The sequence below is a fragment of the Hetaerina americana genome, unplaced genomic scaffold, assembly GCF_022747635.1.
Source record: "Hetaerina americana unplaced genomic scaffold, ioHetAmer1.1.p SCAF_112, whole genome shotgun sequence".
NCBI classification, from domain to species: Eukaryota; Metazoa; Arthropoda; class Insecta; order Odonata; family Calopterygidae; genus Hetaerina; species Hetaerina americana.
Window position 1 is genome coordinate 925,819 of NW_027286204.1, and position 23,108 is coordinate 948,926.

General features: G+C 37.5%; 1 protein-coding gene across 1 annotated transcript in view; it reads left to right on the forward strand.

Moving 5' to 3' along the window:
• LOC139685452 (uncharacterized) overlaps nt 1-20,670 on the forward strand; it is a 112,537-nt gene extending 91,867 nt beyond the window's left edge. Inside the window, exons 14-17 of the mRNA XM_071582473.1 lie at nt 3,010-3,027; nt 3,210-3,372; nt 11,825-11,968; nt 16,679-20,670. Coding sequence (XP_071438574.1) covers nt 3,010-3,027; nt 3,210-3,372; nt 11,825-11,968; nt 16,679-17,322 — 969 coding nt within the window. The 3' untranslated portion in view covers nt 17,323-20,670. The remainder of the gene's footprint in view (nt 1-3,009; nt 3,028-3,209; nt 3,373-11,824; nt 11,969-16,678) is intronic.
• Nucleotides 20,671-23,108: the final 2,438 nt, after the last annotated feature.

Sequence of the window (23,108 nt, forward strand, 5' to 3'; positions counted from 1 at the left end):
AATCCTGTAGTTTTCCCATCCTGTTTGGCCACGTTTAAGTTCTGCTGCCCACTTTTTAACGGTTGAGATTGAAGGAGCATGGCTTGACATAAAGCCATGCTGAGACCAAGAAGGAATCATGTCACTTTGCTCGCCTGATTACCTCCATAGTGGTTTCAAGAAATAGTCATCCATAAAAGCTGATAAAGGGAGACTGAAATAAAAGCTTGCTAAGGAATTATAAGGTAGTGGAATAGGATGTGTGAAAGGGCAAAATATCAATAGCATAGGAAGTTTTGTTTCTTTCTTTGGTTTTTTCTTGTTCTATGAGAGTAATCCCAGAAGTACTCGACTCAACAAAGGAAACGCAAACATTTTGGAAAAAATTGTATTTATTTTTCAACATAATCTCCTTTCAGCTTTATACACTTTTCCCAGCGATGTTCAATAAGTTCAATACCCTTTTTATAATAAGAACTGTCTGGCTCCTCAGATTAGCCATTAACTGCCGATGTCACTTCATCACGGTTAAAAAATCTTTGACCACCGAGCCATTTTTTCAAGTTTGCAAACAGAAAATCTGAGGGGGGCTAAATCCGGCGAATGGGGGAGCAATTCAAACTTTAATTCATGAATTTTGGCCATTGCAATGACGAATTTGTGAGCTGGTGCATTGTCATGATGAAACTACACTTTATTCTTTGCCAAATGCAGCCGCTTTTCCTTGATTTCTTCTACATCTACATAATACCCCGCAAGCCGCCGCAAGGGCGTGTGGCGGGGGGTGTTAGGTCACCAACCGTAAAAAGGAAAAATACCACATGCAAAAAAAACAACACGGAAAATTACACCCACAGCAGCGCACACACTCATGCAAAAATCCCTTCATCCAATACTCATGGAAACACATATACCGCAAAACAACTAAAAACTGCACCCCAGAATGCAGCACGAAAGCCATCCTACAACACGGAAGCCAGGACACAACAAGCAAGAAATTGAAACATCACTACCACATGAAAATGTACCACGAAACACTCTACTTCTTCAGTCAAACATCGCAATAAGTTCACATTATACTCACCGTTGATAGTTTTTCAATTTTCAAGATAGTCAATGAAAATTATCCCACTCGCATCCCAAAAAACGGATGTCATGACCTTGCCTGCAGATGAAACGGTCTTTACCTTCTTTGAATCCTGTTATCCCTTTCAAATCCATTGATTTGATTGTTCTTTTGTCTCGGGTGTGAAGTTATGGACCCATGTTTCATCCATGGTTATGAAACGATGCAAAAATTCTGCTTTGTTGCTGTGAAACTTTGAAAAAACACTCAATTGAAACATCTTCACGACACTGATTTTGCTCAAGTGTGAGCACCCATTTTGCACACAGCTTTCTCATGACCAAATTTTCAGTTAATATGCGATGTACCACACTTTTTGAAATGCCTACTATGTCTGCTATCTTGCTCACTTTCAGACGACGATCATCCAGTATCACTTCGTGGATTTTCTTCACCGTTTCTGCAGTCGTCATTTGGTCGACCAATGCAATGCTCGTCTTGACAGCTCGTACGGCCTCATTTAAACTCTGCTACCTCAATATTTTACTATTGTAAATGAAGGAGCAGACTCACCCAGAGTATAATATATTTCAGCCTTTATATTGGTTGGGCTGAAGCCTTTTAAATGAACGTATTCTATCAAATAACGATGACCATTTTTTTCCATTTTCACAAATTTACTGAAAACATTCACTATTGAAGGCTGCCAAGCAAATACTAAACAACATAGCATCTTCAAACTTGAATTAAATGCATGATTTATAGATTGAATACTTTCTAATACAGTGATATTTTTCAAGCAACTACTGCCATCTCTAGGATAGGCCAGGTACTTCTGGGACCACCCTCGTATTTCGCTTGTCCTATCTAGATCATCGGGCAAGAGTATTATCTAAGAGCTGATTCCTTGTAAATGACAAATTAGAATGATGTTTAAAGCTCATGAAAGATAGTAAGTTGATTCAAAAGGAGGAATTGTTCCAAAGGTCCCTACTTACTTGAGTATGGTCACAGATGGCAAAATGCACATTTATTGCTATGCATCACCCCAGGACGTAACCAGCTTGGTGTTGGAAGCTGCAGTATGTCAGGATCTGGCAAGTGGGGGCCAGTATCTCAATGATGGCATCAGCAGTATCTCAAAGATGGCAAATACCAAACTGAATGACAATTCCATGTCAGAGGAATTCTGAAGATGAATTATTTACCCTTAAGATGGCCATATCACCCTAAAAAATGTAAATTTTATCCTTGCTGCACTTTGACCCCTGGCACATACATATGTGGTGGGTCACACAACTCAAAGACTGAAACGTACACGCTCCCTCAAGAGATCAGTCATATTTTAAGAATGAATTCTAATATCTTTGAAATTTCAAAGTTTAAGCACCACCCTAATGTAGTGTGTTTCATGTGTGAATGTTTCTATTTGCTATGAGCTAATTTCAGAGAATTATTTTTGGTGAAATATTTTAAAGCCTTTGTACTGCAGTCTCCTAATCAACTTTTCAGTTTATTTTTATATTTATGCATTCATATAGAGACAATTTGGGATTGGTACATCATAGAATCATGCTCTGCAAGTTGATGAGCTTTTTCCAGTGGTAGATGTGCATATAATTTTACTGACAACTCCAGGCACACGTGCTCAGAAATTGAATTTGAGCTGAGGTAGTTCCTAAACTGCGGCAAACAGTGTATTTGGGTGAAAGTGAATATCAAGTGCCTTGCCCTCCCCTCCTGAATTGAGGTGAAGCTTTGCTTTCCCTTCCATACTTCTTCCCCTTCACTGGCTGCATTTCCAGACCACTTTAATGTGCCACGAACTCTTAACTGAGCTAACTTTGTAACAATTCACATTATGGGCTTCCTCATTGAGCTCTTTTGCATGTGTGTGCTAAGGGAAAACTCAAAAGTCAGCAATCAAGTAATTGTAATTTTCCTCCTCCAACATGCAAACAAAGGAGGATGAAGAAATTGATGTAAGTGATCCAGAAGTTCCTTTTGTGAGTCCATTGTAATCCAAACTGATAATCCAGGTTGATAAACATTTTATTGATGGCAATGTATGGAGTAATTTTTTTCTAAACTTAGAAATTTCAATTTTTTTGCTGGAGAAATATTCATGTCACTATAGTAGTATGTATCTTAATTACTTTTTTAGGATCATAAGAAGAATGTTTCCTTCAAGAGACAAAAGTACCATTGTGTGTATGAGTATCCTAAGGAAGAAGCTAGCGACTCAGAATCTGAATGTCAGGATTCTCCCACCAGAAGACAATGGAATGTGGAGCAGGTTCCTCCGTTGGACTACTCCAGCTATGCAGGTAAGATCCTAATCATTTTGCACATCAACCCTTGGGCTTTTTGCATTGCCTACCAGCATTTACCATAGTAAACTATTTCCATCACCTTTATCTCAATCAAAAATGTTTTTTCCCTGAAGTGTATGTTCAGGAAAAACCAAAATATGTGAGTTATTCCAAAAAGTTAGGTCCATTTGGTCATAAAAAATGTATCCATGATAAAAATTTTTTATTAACGACTTTAGTTTCTTAAAAAATTACTTCACTTTTCTGCATTATGGCCGTATACTTCTTTGCTCTTTTTTTACGGTACACCAGCTTCTATAATCCCTCGGCATGGAAGTTCACCTCCTAGGAATTGAACCTATTGACAACGACAGACGCGAGTTCTCCATTAACCTCAAATTGTTTTCCTCCATGAAAATGTTTCAAGTGCAAGAAGAGGAAATAGGGGCGAGGCCAATATCGTCGATAGTGATCCAAAAATGCTTGTCCAGTCAACATTCTCTGCTCATTGTGTTGGCCGGTAAACATTTTCGGGACCCACTTTGCACAGTATTTGTGATATCAGAGCTTTTCCATTGCCTTTGGGTGAATAGTGGTGCATCCAACAAGAGGAAATTGGTCATCCAGGGCACCAATTGTCGATGATCAGATTGCATTTCTTGGTCCACTTGTTGAACAATATCTTCAGTCTGGACACTGGTTAGCTACCTACCACTCCGCTCTCTATCGTGCTCATATTTGTGGCCATTTTTGAAGCCTCGGCACCATTGTTCAACCTTTCCTTCACTCTATACTCGAGGTCTGCAAAACTCGGTATAATTCCTGATGAATTAGGGCAGCTGATGATCCCTATTGCACACAAAAATAGAATCACAGCACGCACTTTGTAACTGGTGGGAGCAAGGATTTTTGCGGACATTGTTATTTGCATTCACCAAAAGGCAAGCGAATACTGAATCAACACAATAACTTCAGTGGCTTAGGAAACAATCAACAGATGGCATGGCATGCGTACAACATCATCCTGACATACATCCTGATGTGTAAATTTAAGAACATGACCCTAACTTTTTGAATATGCTTCATAGTTGTTGTCGATTATACCCCATGAGGAGTTGTAATAATGAATGCCATATTCATGTAATATTTTTTTATGTTTTTAGTGCCTTACTCCCTTAGAATAGATTGACACTCTTATGCAAGCAATTTGTGGGTGTAAATATAATGGATTTTCAATTTTCTGTAGCATTTTATTCCATCTAACCACATTGAGCTAAAAGCCCTGATTGGCAGTTAACAGAAGTGCCCAGAGTGATGAAAAGGGGCATGAGTAAGCATCAAATTCTATTAAAATCATTTACTAAATTGAATAAAACAATTGATGAATTATGATCAGTCATGGAATGCAGCACAAATGCCACACAAGGAATTACCAAAATAGAGTTAGAATACTGTATATTATTTAGTTTTTAAATGTGCAAAATGATGTGTCATTATGGTAGTTAAAACAAGTTAAAGAAATAGCTCCAAAGCCAGTCTCTTCAAGGGCAAAAACCCATAAATAAAGTTGGAGTTAAAAATAGATAAAAATTATTACAGAAATAAAATAAACTGAAAAGGGTGAGTTACATCAGGAAATCAAGATCTTAGGTTTTTATTTTATTAATCATAGGAAGAACTTCAATGATCTTGTAAAATATTTTTGCATTAAGGAAATACAAATTTTAAAATAAACACTAAATTGAAACTCATTTGCTCGACATTGATGTAGTCAGCCAGTCATTATTTCAATATTTTCTTGCCTCAAGTTTGTCCTCGACTATGTTAAAATTTTGTCACAATGGGAAAATTCCCTTTCTGAATCAACATTGGATGGTGTAGTTCAGAGTTCTTTGATGCTGCTCTTCTTGAATTCGGGACATCTGCTTCATCCCTTACAAAAATCGTTAATACAGTTACAACAGTTGTGTAACTATTCCTCAGATAAATTTATATTTTCTCCTCAATAATTTTGTACCCTTCAGCAAAATCTGTGTTTGAAAGTGTTGACATAATGGGTATGTTGGATAGAAAATTATACAGAGTTGTATCTCTCTTGTTAGACATAATGTTTTCTACATCCTAAAAAGTTACTTACATTTAAAATAAATTTTTCCTGCTATCCTCATTGATCAACTTTGGTAGTTAGCTCTATGTGACATGAGTTGACTGAGTTATGAAATTCCTTTTTGAATTTTGATCTCTCTACAGAGGAATCTTTCATGAATCATTTGTTTTGTCAACTGACCAACCATATCATTAGTTACCATTGCATAGCTAACTAAAGAAACATTCATCTTGCCATAGACCTTATGCACATAAGGGTATTGGTCCCCTCCCTGCTCTTCAATACATTTTATCACACATGTAAAACGTACTTGCAAAAACGTGGATGATGCTGAAATCACCTGCATTTCACTCTAAATATGGGAACTAAAATTCTATCTTGGTCTGGTGATCTTGAAAATTTTCTTAAACATTCTAAATTACCCTCCAGTGTACTCAGATGACTTAAGCTATGACGTACATCCATGTGTCAAGGGTGGAATTGGAACAAAAGAGCTTTTCTTCTCAATGAGAATACTTAATAATAAGATAAGACGGATATCTATATTTCCTTTCCTTGGTATTAAGGAGCAATTCTTTTGTATGACTATTATTACAAGTAGTCTACTAGGCATAGATATTTGATGGCCTCTTTGAGTACACAATATTGTACTTCTAAGCCCTAGCTAACTTGATGCCAAATATTTTGAAAGCCCATACTGCCTTTTAAAATAGCTTATTTATTAAATCTACATAATTTTTACCTCCTGTAACTTGCTTTCCCAGTATTCTCTCCTCTATTACCATCTTCAGAAGCTCATTACCTCCTGCATTCACTTGTCCTGCCTTCTTTAAGTTCATCTTCACAGCTGTCGCTTTCCCCTTATCATGCCTAGAACTTACTCATTGGGTTTCCTTTCAGTCCATTTCATTCTTCTCATTCTTCTTCTTAGTTGCATCTCAAAGACTTCCAATCTACACGCATCTTCCCCCGCCACACCCCCTTGTGGCGGCTTATTATATTTTGAGACAGTATTGTGTAGATCCTCTTGTCTCAATGGCCAAATTTCTGAATCTAACCAAATTATTCTCCGCACGCTATAATAAGTTAAGTTTTCACTAGTATTTCCTTCAAGGTTCTTGTAATCAACTTCCATGTCCTTGTAAATGCTTATTTTCGAAATGCAATTCTTCTTTTAACATCACCACTACTCAGTTCAACCTTATCCAAAATACTTATTTAAAAAAAAAGAAATAGCTTTATTGGTCTTGAATATATGTAATTACATATATAAGACCCATCAAAACATAAAAAGTCAAAATATCAGATGACAGTAGATATGAAGGTGATCTGAAAAGTTCTTGGCCTGATGATGAAAAACAACAATTATTTTCAACTTAGTCGCCTTTAATATGAATGCATTTCATACAGCCGTGTTCCAGTGCCATTATCCCGTCTCTTTAGTGTTCTTCCAGAAGTGTTGGCTAAGTACTTGTACTTGTCTACAGCCACAATCGATTCTTGGCTGGACGAAAACATTGACCGGCAAGGAAATGTTTGAGTTTTTGAAAGCGATGCAAGTCAGAGGGAGCCTAATCCAGGGCATATGGTGGCCGTGCCAGCACTTCTTAATGCAAACTCCCCAATTTCCAACACACTTGAGTGGGAAGTCTGCTTTCAGGAATGTTTGCATCCAGTTTCATGAGCAAGTTAGAATAGTATTCCCCAGTTATTGCTTTTTCATTTGAAGATAGTCGATCAAATGAATTCCTTGGACATTCCAAAAAACCAACACCATGGCCTTTCTTTGTCTTCTTCAGAGCTGAAGAACCGGCCTCTATCCACCTTATGGATTGTTGTTTCAATTCAGGTGAGATGATGGTGGCTCCATGTTTCAACCATTGTCACATATCGATGAAGACAATCCCTCTTGTTTTTCGCAAAGCACACCAAGCGCTGTTTGGAAAGTGTCGTCCAAATGCATTTTTGATTCGCAGTAATGCATCTTGCTCAAAGCTTCATCATGTACAAAATGTAACTGACACGTTCTTTTGATATCCCTATGGTTTTTATTAGAAATTCCTCGCACACCTTCGTATGCCAATCTTACAAAGTCTACCGTGCTCTTTTTCCATGATTTCCGCTGTTTGTGGATCATCTTTGAGGGTTTCATGGCCACGCCCAAACTGGGCTGGCCATTTCTTCACAATGGAAACTGCAGGAGAAGAGTCCCCATACACATTTGCAACCCTCGAATTTCAGTCGGCAATTAACCTTCTTTTACAAATAATTTCATCGCTGGACGATACTCTAATTTTTCCATTTCTGAGAACACATGCACTGGAACCGATTCAAACGACTATCTTTAGCAAACTGCTGGATGCAATGGCTTGCAATTTCACACAGCATCGACTCACAATAAGCCAACATGAGAGGAAAAATCGTGTGAGTCGTGATGCCATCTATTAGCAAGGCTAAAAACTTTTCAGAACACCCTAATTCAATATTAGATTACTCCAATTAACACCTCAAATTAACAGATTTTTGAGTTCATTGACTGTATAGAAGCAATTTTCATGGTTTTACTTTTTAATTTTGACTCAAAACTAACAAGAACTTTCTCATTTTTAATAGCTGAAGGTAAATTGTTAAATAATTTACAACTCGTATAAAATTGTCCATTCCTATGCACACTAAGATTATTATGTATTGCAATAAAATCCTGTCTATTTATATTGTGATAATTATGTAAATCTTGTATAATTATCAGATTTAATATAGGTTTCTATTCTTTAAGTTACATGATGCCATGATTAATAAAATGCACCCTAATGGAAGAACTTTTAATTGTTTAAAAAGTTTTCTGTAGCTATCATGTCTTTCTGCATTGAAGATGATCCTAATGGCCCATTTATGCAATTTGAAGAGATAGACCATTTTGGACATAATCCCCCATGTCACAATGCCATCTACAGTATACATGGCCATAATATGTAGAGATGACCATTTCCACATTGGTTAATTTAATTATTCATCTGATTAGGTAGCTGTCAGAGGCCACTGATGAAGAGAGAGGGAGAGAGTTGATATGTCTCTAACTGCTAAAATATTTCATTGATAAAAAGGCCAAGAAATTTAGTATATGTATATGACATGCCTCAGGCTGCTGTGAACAAATTTTACGCATGGGCAATCATTCTTTTTTTGCGATGAAAAATAACAAATGAGAATAGCAAAGACCCAAGAGGAGATCCTTTGGGAACTCCCCTGACTGCATCCTGGTATGATCAGGAGTATGATTGCGTGTATGTGGGTATATATGTTTGTTCTGTTTTCCTTTAGCTATTTAATTAATGTGGATGATCCCTAAGTGGGGATTGGGATGGTGTGGTGGCTAATGGACTGGCTTCCCACCCCGAGGGCTTGGGTTCAAATCCCGGCGGTAGCAGATATTTTTCAGTGGTATCCCGATCCCTACTTGGGGTGGAGAGCACTTTGAGTGAGAATGCTGTCTGTTGGATGGGAGGTTAACCTGCGGTCCCTTTGGCGCCTTTCGTTAAGAGTGGGCTAATGCCAGCGCAAGGTTTCCCCCCACCCTTCCTCCTTTCTCATCCATCCCTAATGGCGCAAATGGCCTGCTCTTGTTGTTCGCCTCCTCTAAATTTACCTACCCACCTATGATTTCAATGTTACCTTGTAAACAACTGAAGTAAAGCCCATTTTTATCATAATTATCAATAGTGCCCATAGTATTGAAATGGCCATCTTGTGCTGAATTTAAAAATTTATAAGCTAGTAAATAATGCCGAACACCTTTGATGGCAGCAATTCGAGAATGGATAACATCTGCCATTGTTCTTTGTAAGGAAATGTTCCTGTAGGCCGAGAGGCATTTATTTAATGAATAACAGGAGCTAAAATATAGTTACACCAATTCCCCTTCAAAAGAGTGACCACGGAACCTCATGCCATATAGCTGAATGTTTAGCACTAATTTTGCTGATGATTAATTTTATTTTCTTTTTGCAGTTTGGATGGAGATAAATGGTATTGTGCTCTAAAATAACAGTGAACTGAGTTCTAAAGTGGCCTTAAAATTAGTGGGTTTAGTCGTCATTATATCGTTTTGGAGGGTAGAATCAGTTGATATACTTTTCTACCACTATTATTAATTATGTTCCTGGCCATTTTGGTTTTTTTATCAGAGGAAAACATTGAATTGGCATTAAAATTTCTTTTTGTTTCAGCAACTAATCTTGAGTAGTATTTTATGCACTCAAACATACTGCTGCTTGGTGTCTTTGTCATGGCTAGTTTTGTATATCATCCACAGAGGTTTTAATTCTTGGGAGATAGTTATTATCTAAAGAGTAATCCTAGCTCTGCTTTGAGCCCTACTTGATTTAATTGCTTTTGGAGGAAAGTGGCCGTTAAAAAGAGTGAGAAATCAGGAATTGTTTCATTTTTCATTTATTCCATGGGAGCTGTAAACTATTCCCCCCCAAGTAGCCTTGTTCAGGGAAGCAGGAATGTCTTTAATGGAATCTGGAGTCAATTATCTTTTGCCTTGGAGACTTGTGCAATTATTTACGGCTTTTGATGATGTGATAAATCGGTAATTAAAGCTTTATGATCCCTAAGGTAAGAATCAATCATTATACTCTTATTATTATAGTGAAGGTCAAGTTTGGGAGAAGGTTATCAGTGCTCAATGTGGAGTTATATGTTTGTCTGGAGGGAAGGAAAACTGTTCGCTTGATCGGATAAAATAATACTTTGTAATTCCACAGATTTATTTCACAACACAGAAGATGACGTTGTACGTCGAAACCCGGGTCGTGTGTTTGTGAAATAAATCTGTGGAATTACAAAGTATTATTTTATCTGCTTAAGAATGAACCGATTCCATAAAATAACGCCTGAAACCATCGATTATGTTCGCTTGATGTTAAATGCTGCTAGTATGGAATAAATAATTCCTCAGGTTATCAGCCTAACTCAAGACAATGTAATTATCATTAGTAATCTGCCAGTAAAGGTAGGTTTTGCATAGAATCAAGCTGCCAAACGGTAAAGGGGCAATTCCCTTGTATCTCGTAACAAAATCCAACCCATTATCCTTCTCTCCTACTAGTCCCCCTTTAACTCTCTATAATTCCTTCCTCCTTTCATTCCGTTCAACATCCCTATCCCCTATTCTTAGTTATGGGTTAAATGGAAGAAGGGACCATTTGGTCTCAATTTCGCCCAAATAAAGACCACTATCTATCTATCTATTCTTGCCCCCCTTCCTCGTTTTCCCCACAATCTCTCACATATCACAGTGTTCAACATCCCACTGCCAATAAATAAGCCCTTCATACATTTTTCCTGCCTCTTTATGATTTCTCCCTGGAATTCCCTCTCCTTCCCCACCATGCAAAGCACTTCCTTATTTGTTTTCCTTTCTGTCGACTTAACCTTCTCCAAACCCACATTTCAAAAGCCTCTGATCTACACCTATCACCCTGCTTCAAAGACCATGTTTCCATGCTGTGCATAACTATGCTACATATCAAAGTTTTTAGCCGGCATTTTCTTAACATCCTTACTTAATGTCTCCATTATCAATTCCCTCCTCCTTAAGAAAGCTTCTTTGCCTTATGCAATTCTTCACCTTACATCCCTACGACTTTAACCATTTTGATCCAAAATAATTCTGAGATATGTGAACTGTGCCACGTGCTCTAGTTTTTGCCCTCCTATTTTAATGTTAAGCTTAGCATTTCCTTTTCTGGAAAATCGCCTGACCTTTGTTTTATTTACATTTATTCTCATCCCATATCTATAGCACTGAATTTCCAATTAACTCAATAATTTTGCAACTCCTTTGCTGACTGACAAATAAGGGCTTGGTCATCAGCAGACCTAACTGATTTTACAACTTCCCTGTAGATTGTCATTCCTATCTCCAGTCATACAATGCCTCTTTAATCATTTCCTCCACATGTATGTGAAACAGCAAGGGTGAAGGAAGGGTGGCGCCAACGTAAATTCATTTGAAATTTTGCTCTTTCATTTCCTCTACCTAAGGCCCACCATATACCTGTAAACAAAAGCGACCATTTCCTACAGACAATGAAGGCTTATTTTTAATGGCTTCTCACTTTTATCATACCCTCCCTCACTTGGATTTGAATGTTGATGTACTAAATAGTTGGCCAAATTGAAAATGATTAGTGTGTTTCAGATCAGTATTGAGAGTAAATTTGAAAGCTCAAGATTTTTGCATCAATGCTTGTGACTTATTGACTTGGTGAAAACGTTGTGTATAAAGTAAGTTGGCGACATTAGTGAGCAGCATCTAATGCATTTACATTTTTACAATTTCTACAATTAAAGATTGGGAGCTAATGGAAGGTGATATTCCTGAAGGTATTCTTCCTGGTGAGATGGAGGTGGAACCAGAAATACCCAATGCTGCCGTTAACCATAGGCAGTTTGACTTCTACAAGTTAAGCAGTGAAGACTATGACTTTGGATTTGGTAAGGACTTTCCATTGATAGTTTACTCCTCAAGTTCATATATCAGTGATTGAAATATTATAAGGAACACACAAAGTTTATTACCTTCTTTCAAGCATGGAATTAAGTTTATAGTCATATTCAGGACTGAATTAGGGGATACACTGATTAGGTAACCACATGGTGCACCAAAATTAGGGGATGCCAAGTACCATGGTACAATTTGTAAAATTTGATTTCCAAACGAAATAGTATTCACAATGTAAATAATATTACTTGAATTTACGAATTCCAGGCCATTGTCATTTTTGGTCATTTCACGTCTATACGATGATGAATCAAGTGATACCATCAAAACTGTGCTATAGTTTTTGCACATGGTGATGCAGAAAGCTCTGAGTCTGCAGAGAACTTCGTTGGTGACTTTAAGAAACTTGTAGATTCTGATGGTTACCAGCCTGAAAAGGTTTTTAATTGTGACAAGATGGGTCTCTTCTGGTAGAAGATGCCGAAGCAAACCTTTATTTGAGCACGAAACAGTACAAGAGAATGCATTGCCTGGCCACAAACCATTGAAAGGCCGTTTCACGTGAATTGGAAATTTAACCCCTGCTTGTTTACCATTTAGAAAGTCAACAAGCCTTCAAGAAGTGTTAAGTCCTAAACAGCAGGCTAATTGTGTGATGCGGAGATCACAGGAAACTTGCATTGTGCCATGTGCATGAGGTATTGCCCAAATAAGGAAGTGGAAATACACACCAGAAATTTATGTAATGATAATTCTGAGTCACATTTTATAAATTTTTATTTTATTTATTTATTTATTTATTCAGTACTAGTCCGAAAACAGCACATTTTGGCCTTCACATCGAACTGTTAACAACGATAACAATAGTCACATTAACAAACACCCAAGCCCTAGATGGAGAGAAACTCACCCAGGCGGGAATCAAACCCGCGACCCTTGGAATGGCAGACGAGGACGTTACCCCGCCGCCACCGGGGTCGGCGAGGGGGCAGGGGCAAAATGCTTTGAAGCATTATCAAAAAGCAAATGTCCCTAGACATCTCTCTAGTATAAATGAATGAGTTATGTATCATAGGATACTATTTATTTTGATTCTTTCTTGCTTTAATAAATTGAGTTCGCATTCCCGGTCATTTCATTCCACAGAAGAGGGAAAGGTGAACATGATCCAAAATCCTAAACAATGCCGGGTGTGACAACGGAACTTCCATTTTTGAAAGCATTTTGCGTTTGAAAAGAGGAAGCTATAATATTGCCACAACCTGTCTAAATTTTTTGAATAAATCTTGCACATAATTTATCTATTTTGGCCATGAAATGCATTATCGTATTTTACATTAATTTATATGAGAAAAGTTATTTCACTAAACAAGCGTTTCCATTAATGAGAAAGATTGCAGAATGGATTATGCTCGTATTATGAGGTTTCATTGTACAAGGTTTATTCAAAGAAGATTGTGGGAATTTTGAAAATTTTTTCACCTTAAAAATAAACAAAACTTTTTTCTCCAAATTTATTGTTATTTGACAGCATAGTCTTCTTTTCAGTCACTGCATCTTTTCCAGTGATGCTGTAACCTTTTTAACCCTTCCAAATATTAGTTGACGTTTTCTCTACAAAATTGGCATTTACATATGCAATAACTTCCTCGTCCAATGAAAATTTCTGTCCTCTAAGCAAAACTTCCAGGATAGGGGCCAGATCTGGTGAATACAGTGAGTGTCCAACTTCTTAGAAATGCAATTTGTGAATTTCAGCCACAGCGACAGCTGAAGTGTGAACAGGTGCATTGTGGTGATGGAAAAGCACTTTCTTCTTCAAATATGCTTGTTAAATTTGCAATTTCTACCTTCAACCTGTTAAGTAATGATGCGTACATAATACTCCTGCTATAGTTTTACCTTTTGGAAGATAATCGATGCACACAATACCATGACTATCCCAACAAACATTCGCCATCACCTTCCCGGCCGGTGGAACTCTCTTTGCCTTTTTTGGAGCAGGTTCACCCTTTGCAGTCCACCGCTTTAGCTGTTCTTCAGTCTTAGGAATGTATCGGTGGATTCAAGTTTCATCTACAGATATGAATCGATGTAAAATATCCAACTTGCTTTACTTAAACTGCTCCAACAGGATCTCGGGAATGATCATTCCAATGCAGTTTTGGCCCAAAGGGAGGAAATGCAGCACCCAATGCGCAGATAGCTTTGACAAGTCAAATTCTTCAGTCAATATATTACTAATGACATCTTTTGATATGCCCTCCGCTATATCTCTCTAATTTGAATCCACTGGTCGTCCAACACCATTTGGTGATATATTTTGATGTTATCAATGGTTTTTGCAGTTTTTGGTCATCCCTAATTCTCATCATCAGCCATTCTGGTACGGCCTCATTTAAATTCAGTCGCCCTAAATTTCCCAGTCGTAAATGATTCTACCGAGTCCATACACTCAGCGTCCAACTCATCTTTGATTTGTGTTGGCATATTGCCTTTCTAAAGCAAATATTTAAAGATAGTTAGATACTCATTTTTTTCCATTTTCACAAAAACCCTCACAATGACTTGCTCAAACAATTGCCTAGCAACAACTGAGTTTTCAAAATGGCTGAAATTTTGGTGAGTAACTGTCACAGCACGTGCAAACACATTCCTCAACTTTAGTTGAAGAGTGCTGCCATCCTTATGTTGAGGAGAGAAAGTTTTCAGATCAACCAGATACGTTGTTGAGGAGTGTGGATCATTTCATATTTTCTTCTATTGCTGAATGAGCCAACCTAGAATATGAATTCGATTAGTAGAACACGAAAAGGAATGAAAATTATTAGTTTATTATTTATGATGCATTCCTAATTCTTATTTACTATGAATTTGTCTAGAGAAATTTGTTTTTGCCAACGTTTCAAAATGTTGTAAAATTGCAACATGTTATTATCATTAAATAAATTTGTAGTGCACATAGCTAATGGCTTAGTAGAGTGATGCTTCTCATTGTATGTTTTTCCATTGCACTTGTTAGGCAAATTACTCGCTGTGTAAGGTGCTTGTTAAGTGAGATTTCAGTGTAGTGTAGATAAGAGGAACAGCTGGGGAGAAGAAAGATTGAATTTTCCGTCATGGTCCAAGTCCATTTGACTAGTTATTTTTTTGCCATTATCACTGCCCATATTATGTCGGCCTTGTGCTACTTCATAGTAAGTAGCATGTGTTTATTTGGTGTCTGGTTTTTGTACCTTTTTGAAAGAACTATGCTCTGTGCCATGGATTTGAATGAATATCCAAATGCTATTTAATCCAACTAAAGAATGAATTCTTGAAGCATGTTGTTTGGCCTGCATGATCTAGACCTCAAGCTTACCCAGCCCTAATGCTTCCGTATTCTCCCGAAAAGTGCCAATTTTGGATGATACTAATGTTTTGGCCACAGAGTAGGCTATACAATTATCTTCCTAAGATAGAAAGTCTCTGACAGGACCTCCATTCGGGGTTTGTTGCGAATATTCAGGGTGCGTCTCACACCACCTGTCTCTGATCTGGCTTGCATGCAGAATGGGACGTGTGAAGGCCACTCTCAGGGCCTCAGTCCACTCCACGCAACGGCTTCCATTTGGATGTTATAATTCCACGCCCAACTCCTCTAGGACCGCCATTCATGAGGGAGGGGCTGGTTGTGGGTGGCCGTTTTGTCCTGTGCCAAGTTTTGTGCATCCCAGAAGGTTAACCTGGAATACAGATGTCCACGTTTGGTTGACTACAACATTACCAACCAGGTTTGCCATGCACAAAAGGAAGCTGTTGACCTGCATTTTCATATTTACTCTGATTTATCTTGTAGCATTTTCTTGGTGGTGTTTGTTCACTAACTACTGTAGTATTTATAATTATGCATGATGCAATAGTGAGAGAAAATAATATATAACTCATTAGCTCCCATCACTCCTTGATCAGGGGCTGATTTTTCCTTATCTTTCATCTGGTGGGGATTCATTGCATGAATGCTCTGTAAAATCTATTTCTATAAATAAATGATCCCCAAGTCAACCAAATGTCATAAAATATTTCATGTGTATATGGTGTGTATGAAAAGTATCAGGGAAAGTTTTGCCACCTTAGCAAAACACTTTTGCCATGACTGGAAGGCGGGAGGAGGATTCTTGAAAGTCTCTAAGGGTACGTGTGCAAGCTTCTTTGGCTAGACTCCCGTGGTGGTGTCCTTTGAGGGAGCATTTCACTTTTATAGGGAATAGGAAATAGTCTGCTGGTGCCAAGTCGGGAGTGTAAGGGGGTTGGTACCATAACTGACGGTCTTTACAAGCAGACACTCAACTCTGCCCTTGTTAGTCTGTGTGCACTTTTATCTTATCAAATCCAATCAAATTAAAACGATTTGCGTTCATGCACACACATAACCAATGGCATGAATTCCCAATGGTCACACTTCACGCACACGTCAGGAAAATATTTTTACAGATACTTCTCGTACAAACCTTTTGTGTCAGAGGCATGCAAAACATAATAGTATGAAAAAGATGTGACCTTAGAATCAATCTCATAGCACCAAGGAGGCTTGCATACATCGGAGGCAAATACAACTGGAATCTCTAGCATGTTGCTCCATGGGAGGGGTAAATAAATTTATCATATTTTATCCGATTGCATTGACCAATTGAATTCAACACTGTTAACATTTTTGTTCCCAGCAGTCTCCCCGGAAGCCAGCGAAGGGGAATTCATGGTGAGCAGCTCATCGAGGCCTTTTCAGTACTGCAATGCAGATCCCTCCTTCCCAGTGGGGAGTCAGTTCTTCCCAGGGTTGAGCTTGACAACGGATGCGGTGCCAGGGTGGGTTGCAGGTCAAAGGTCATCTTGGAGTAAAGGCAATGAGGATGCCTCGGAATTCAGCGAGAGTGTCCAAGAGGGGCCGAGAAGAGATGATGGTGTGGCTGAGGAGAGGGTGGCGCCCCTGCCGGTAGATTCGAGGCATGGGGAGGGGGAGGACGGGGGGAAGGGGGACGAGTGGTCCTCCCTTGAGCAGCCGTCACCCTCTGCCATCGGCCACTCAACTTTGTCAAGTTCATCCCCTCCTGCCTCCCCCCTCTCGCCCACCGGCCTCGGGGAACTGCGCCACACGAGGGACCGGCTCAAGTTGGACCTGCCACACAAATTCGGGCTGTGTGAGTTGTCGTCCTCGCATGGGCCGCGGAGGGATCCGAAGGCGGTGGGGGGCTGTGCCGCAATGGATGAGGAGGCCAAGGCCAAGAGGAGGGCCGAGGAGCAGAAGGGAGAGGCGTCGCTGTTGGACATGGAGAAGGAAAGAGAGGGGATTACCAAGACTGCTTTGTAAATGGGTAACTGGCCCATTTGAACACACTCCATGATTTCACTAGGTTTTGCGAGTTGACTGCTGAGGTTGTTTCACTCTTGCAAAAATATATCATGATATATCAATTTACTTTTCAATAATTTGAGAATTTGTCAGAATTAAGAAGAAAGAATACTCATTTTTGGATGATATATGTTGATTTGCCGATTATGTTTTGATGTGGACTCTCAGTCATTGACAATGTGAGAGAAAGGCCGCTGTTCTCACCCAATTTGTTGTTGCTTATTTTTTATGCAAGTGAACCATAGCAATCGGTGACATACTTTTGAGTTTTTAAAATAATATATGATAATGTCATTATATTTTTAATAACAATTATGTTGTATAGAACATGTTTTGAATAAATTTTGTTAAAAAATAAACTTTAAAGTCTGAATGTAGTCCAATACACCAGGTGAAAGTTACGCAATGAAACATGCTGTGTGATACATTGTATATATTATACTTTTTTAGAAGCTGCAGTGTAATGAAGATGTTTTCAGATGTTTATATAAAAACATTGTACCTGTTAATTTGCCCAGTTGAATGGGTATTTGGGAAAAGTGACTTTAGTATTAATTTTTCTTATTATATTCCAGTGATAGTTTCAAAATTGTCTTGTAATTTCTTTGCAATTGGATGATTTTAAATAATATTTTATTAATGCACTCATAGAATTTATGAATGACTGCAAAAATAATCATTTTCTTCCCTGGTTCACGAAGTATACTGAAGCTTCTGTGGTACTCTGTCTGCAATATGGAAATGGAATTTAAGATAAAACTTTGTTAGATAAGCTATGTAAATGGTCCAGATATTGTTGGTTTCTCGTTGGCTTTGAAATTATCTCATTTGATCTAGTTTTGAAATGGAGGTAGTAGCAAACCTCATAAACTCTGGTTTGGCTTTGACTCTTTTCAATGCACTGTCATTTTTAGAATTCTAAGTTAAAAGTGTGTATGAGACTAAGATTCATGTGTAAATTTGTGCAAATTGTGAATGGGGTAGTTGGTAAATGCTATTGCCATGGCATCTTGTCTGTTTCAGTTTCATTGAAGCCGTCCAAATCAGGGTGCTGCAACAGAGTGAAAAATGAACATCGTATTATAAATTGAGTGTGCTTTTTTTCAATTTGCTTAATTCTCTGTTTATTATGTGGCATATTATGAATGTAGTCAATTACAAATGCATGTTCCTCCTGTCTCTTGGATTTAAGTTGGGATTGGGAAGTCATTTCGAAGATTTTTGTGACCTGGTATTTCCTTTTCACACCCAACTTATTTCTGTTCTAAGGGCCTTTGCATGGTAATGCTATTTGGTCATTGTTAAGAAGTTATTCTCCAAGAACCTTTTGTGTTTGAAAATGTGTAAAGATGATACTGAATTATTGTTTGGCCATTATAATCTATTTCCCACCCTTTCATGTGCTTAAATCAACAAAAGCCTGAAACTGTAAAGTGTTAAGTCTTGTACATATTGGTATTATACTTTTTCTACCTTTAAGAAAACCTCAGTAGTTAAAATTTTCTTTGCATAAAATATATCCAGAAATTGCAGATTATGTGGGGTTTGAATGCCATATTAGCCTTTGGAAAATATCTTTGAGTGATCTTGCAGATAACATCCATTTTTGCATTGTGCTTGCAGTGATGTCAACTTCTGCAGTCTTGTGGGCAGTGCTTTTGTCGATCATTGCAGAGAGAGAGATATGGAAAGACCCCTTCATGTAATAATTTAAATTTTATCTTGGGAATAATTTTCCCTCCTTTTTTTAATGATTTTAATGTCCCAAAATTTTTTTCGTTAAGAGTATTTATCCCTGTTAAAACCATCAACATTTGTGAAGACTGTATTATGCTAGAAGATATCCTCCTGCGCTGAGGATCAGCCCTTAAAAGCATTGAACGTCACCACAAATGGCAAGGTTATTATTTTTCAAGTCCTCGAACGGATGTTTACCGCTTGAATTGATAAATGGCCTTGGTATTTGAAGTAATTGATAGTGGAATAGGTTACAGGATCTGTGACTATAAAGTGCCTCTCCATGTAAACGTTCTGGGTCCCCAGACTTAGAATTTCCCCAGTACCTATCTGCAATAAGACATGACTGTATTCGATTTCTGAATACTGTTTTAAAGATTGTCTTTGCATAGCCACATTATTTTTCATGTTAATAGTTGAAACACTATAACTACCGAACTCAGGTTAGTTTAAGAAATCCTATAATGCATGTCCATTAGAAAATATATGCACTGCTTCATGTTCATCATGACTGGAATCAGTGGGATTCAAAGGGAATTGTCACATGGGATCACAGCACAGTAGTTTCAGTATATCAAGTTCCAGACGATTCTTTGAAATGATCCTTCCAAGAAGTTTAAGGGGAAATTTTTCAGGTTATGTAGAAAAGTATGTAACCTTAGTAATGAAAGCCAGAATTATTACTCTTATTTCAGGATTTCGAAAAGAGGTGTTAACTGAAACAAACTCTTCTATCCTCATCTAACTATTCAAGAGAAAATGACTGCTGAATGAATCGTCTTGCAAGTTCATATTCATGTTTAACTTGGAAGAGTATGACTGTGATAAATTAAGAATTATTGGGTTCTTGTCAAGTATTTTTGATATGTTGTCTTCAGAATTTCATTAGCATGATTGTTATTTTACTCTTCTTAGTGTTGCTCTATGAATTATCTATTACTATTTATAGGAGCTAAAAATGTTGAAATTTATTGTCATTTTTTTGTTTCTTGTGAACTTCAACCAAAATATTTCTTTTGATCCCTAAATTTCCTGTAAAAATGTATCTCCATTGTTCATTTGCAGGAATACGTTGTTATTGCATTCTTCAATTAAGCTTCCAGTAATAATGTCCGCCATCATTAACCTCTCTGTAGTCTTCCTAATTTCTGCCATTTATATTTTTAAGATTATCCATTGTGTGCTTGCTAAATTATGTTATGTTTTTACGTATATATTCCTAATTGTATCCCAAGCAGTACCAAACTAATGTGGAAAGAGGGGGTCTGTTTGGATCCCCCACAGAAATGTGGAATAATTCAATCATTGTTATTATTTATTCATAATTATTAAAGTAATTCAATGGAAGTGGTTTTGCAAAAAATAATTGTAATGCATTATGAAAGAACGTTAACTCCAAAAGTTATTTTGAAAAAAATGTTGGCATGTGTTCATACTTGGTTATTTACTTTGGACCAATCATTTCTCTTTTAAGTTTTGCCAATCACAATGTATAACTCAGTTTGTGAGAATGTGTTTAATAGATTATGTACCTCTATCAAACGTGGTTTCTGTTACAATAAAATGTGAAATGTGGGACTTGTGAAATTTGTTCGTCCCAGAACTACTCAACTTAAGTTTCGGAATGAAACCTTTGCAGTATCTGCATATAGCATGCGTACATTTTCTTGTGTGAACTGTGCGCGAGGAAGAAGAATTTCGTATATTGCTTGGTTCAACATTATTTTTTTAGATTCCCATTGAGGTTCCGCTTATTAATGTATATATAATGTGACGCTAGAATATTTCATCCTTGTGAACGTTAAATTCAATATTTCCTTTATTCGAGGAATTTTGGCCCTCCACATCATTACCTTTGCTTGATGAAGTTGCCATTTCCATTCCCCATGTAATAATTCTGCTTTATTCATGGGAAATGTCAACTAATGATTGATTTACACTCATATTTAGTTTATATGAAAAAAATTTTCTGAACTTGGCCCCAAGTATATGATGCTATTCAAGATGGAGTCAAAGGAAAACAAAATGTTGCCCCTGTAATATTATAGGTCCACGGACATTTCAAAATTATTTGTCTATGTTAGGACTGATCTAGTATTCTAGCATTAGATTGTCAATCACCTGTCTGCAATGCTTACACCTAGCTGCTGCTCAGTCAGTAAGTTTGGAAGTTGGGGAGTAAGCATCACCTGGAATTACTCACTCAATCACTGGAGGGTTTAAAAATAGGCATGTACAGGTATGTTGGCAATGACCTCATTTGACGTGAATTGTTTTCAGCCCAGCCATTTTTTCAATCTGGTGAATACGGTTAATGTTGTAATATTCAAACTTTAATTCCATAATTTTTGCCATCCAAACTGTGCAGCTGTGATGGAAGAGAATGTTTTTCTTTGCCAAATGAGGACATTTTTTCACTCAGCTGATGCAATTGCAATGCATAGTACTCACCATTTATTGTTTGTCCTCTTTGAATGTAATCGATGATTCTGCGCACGTCCCAACAAACATGGCCACCACCTTAATGGCTGATTTCACCATCTTCGCCTTCTTCGGAGAAGGATCACCTTCAAGAAACTCGCTGTTCCTTTGTCTCTGGAGTGTATTAATGTACAATCCATGTTTTGGCCACAGTTATGCATGGACACGGAAACTCGTCAGGATTGCAATGGAAAAGCACCAAACCAGCCTCCAAATAGACCGCTTGAATGCATTTTTATGAGTACTCCCAATTTGCTGAGATTTTGTTCACATGCAATTTTCATGAGAAATTGAAAACACTCTACTACCTTGAGATATGCGTGTGGTCTCAACTATTTCAAGAACTTTACAAAATGCACATGACTCATTCTTTTCCATTTTTCTAAATTAACGAAAGTTTGTTACTTCTATTGACTATGGCAATGAAATCCTATGATAGATGTCGCTGAAACTTAAACAGTAGTCTAGTTAGAGATGAGCCTTGCTAAAAGCAAACCTTTTCTGATACCACATGTGGCATCTCTTTAAGATTTCGGAGGAATTTGTGAACAACCCATGTACCTGTGTCTAGAAAGCTTCATGGACAATACATGCAGGCCCTTGACGTTTGGCTCTTGCTTACACAACATTCCTCTGATTCAGGCAACTACCCCTAAATCTCCCTGATGATATTTTCAAGAGTATAGTTGCCATCAATCCAATTTTTTTGTGTTGCAGCTATCGTAGCCAATGCTATTTCCCCATCTTCTTATTATGCATAAATAATTTCTTTGGGATCACTAATTCATCAGGATCCAACTAATCCACTGAGTTAATATCATTCAATTTTGAAAGGAATTCCTGGGATTGTACACAAGTAACAGGTCGTGGATACTCTTCTCTGTTGTCTTCCTCTCCTCTGAATTCATTCAAAACTGAATATTCTTGAGTTGAACGTGCAGTCTCTGAGGAATCCCTGGGCCTGATCTAATATGCCCACCTCCTTTTTTGCATTACTTTCCTCTGGAATTATGAGCCGCTGAACTCTTTGAGTCTCTTGACTCTCCTGTCACTAAACAAGAGAAAAACCACTGGAAGTTTTGTTCAACGGTAGAATGCACTTAGATTAATTTTCAAAAATATACTTGGAGGGAAAATAACATCATGTTACATGACCAATTGAAACATAAAACTACAACAGAACCTTTTAAGCATTAAATATCATTCCTCAGATGAATTCATTTTTTTTGTTTGCCATTGATTTGTATTGATTGGACCCTAAACTGGTCTCTTGTGTGTCTAATTTTTTTATATAACCTGTTCTATGCATGTAAACTACTCATCCTGGAACCAATTAAAAAATAATAATAATACTTTATTCACTTTGAAAAATGGTAAAACCATATTAAATGTCGTCGATATAAATATTACTTAAAATATAAACATAAGTTCTTAAATGTGATGAAGATTGTTACAAAATAATTCATTAAATGAGTAAAGTGGGTGAGCAAGTGCCAGAGGTATACCCTATTCTTGAAGCTCTGGAT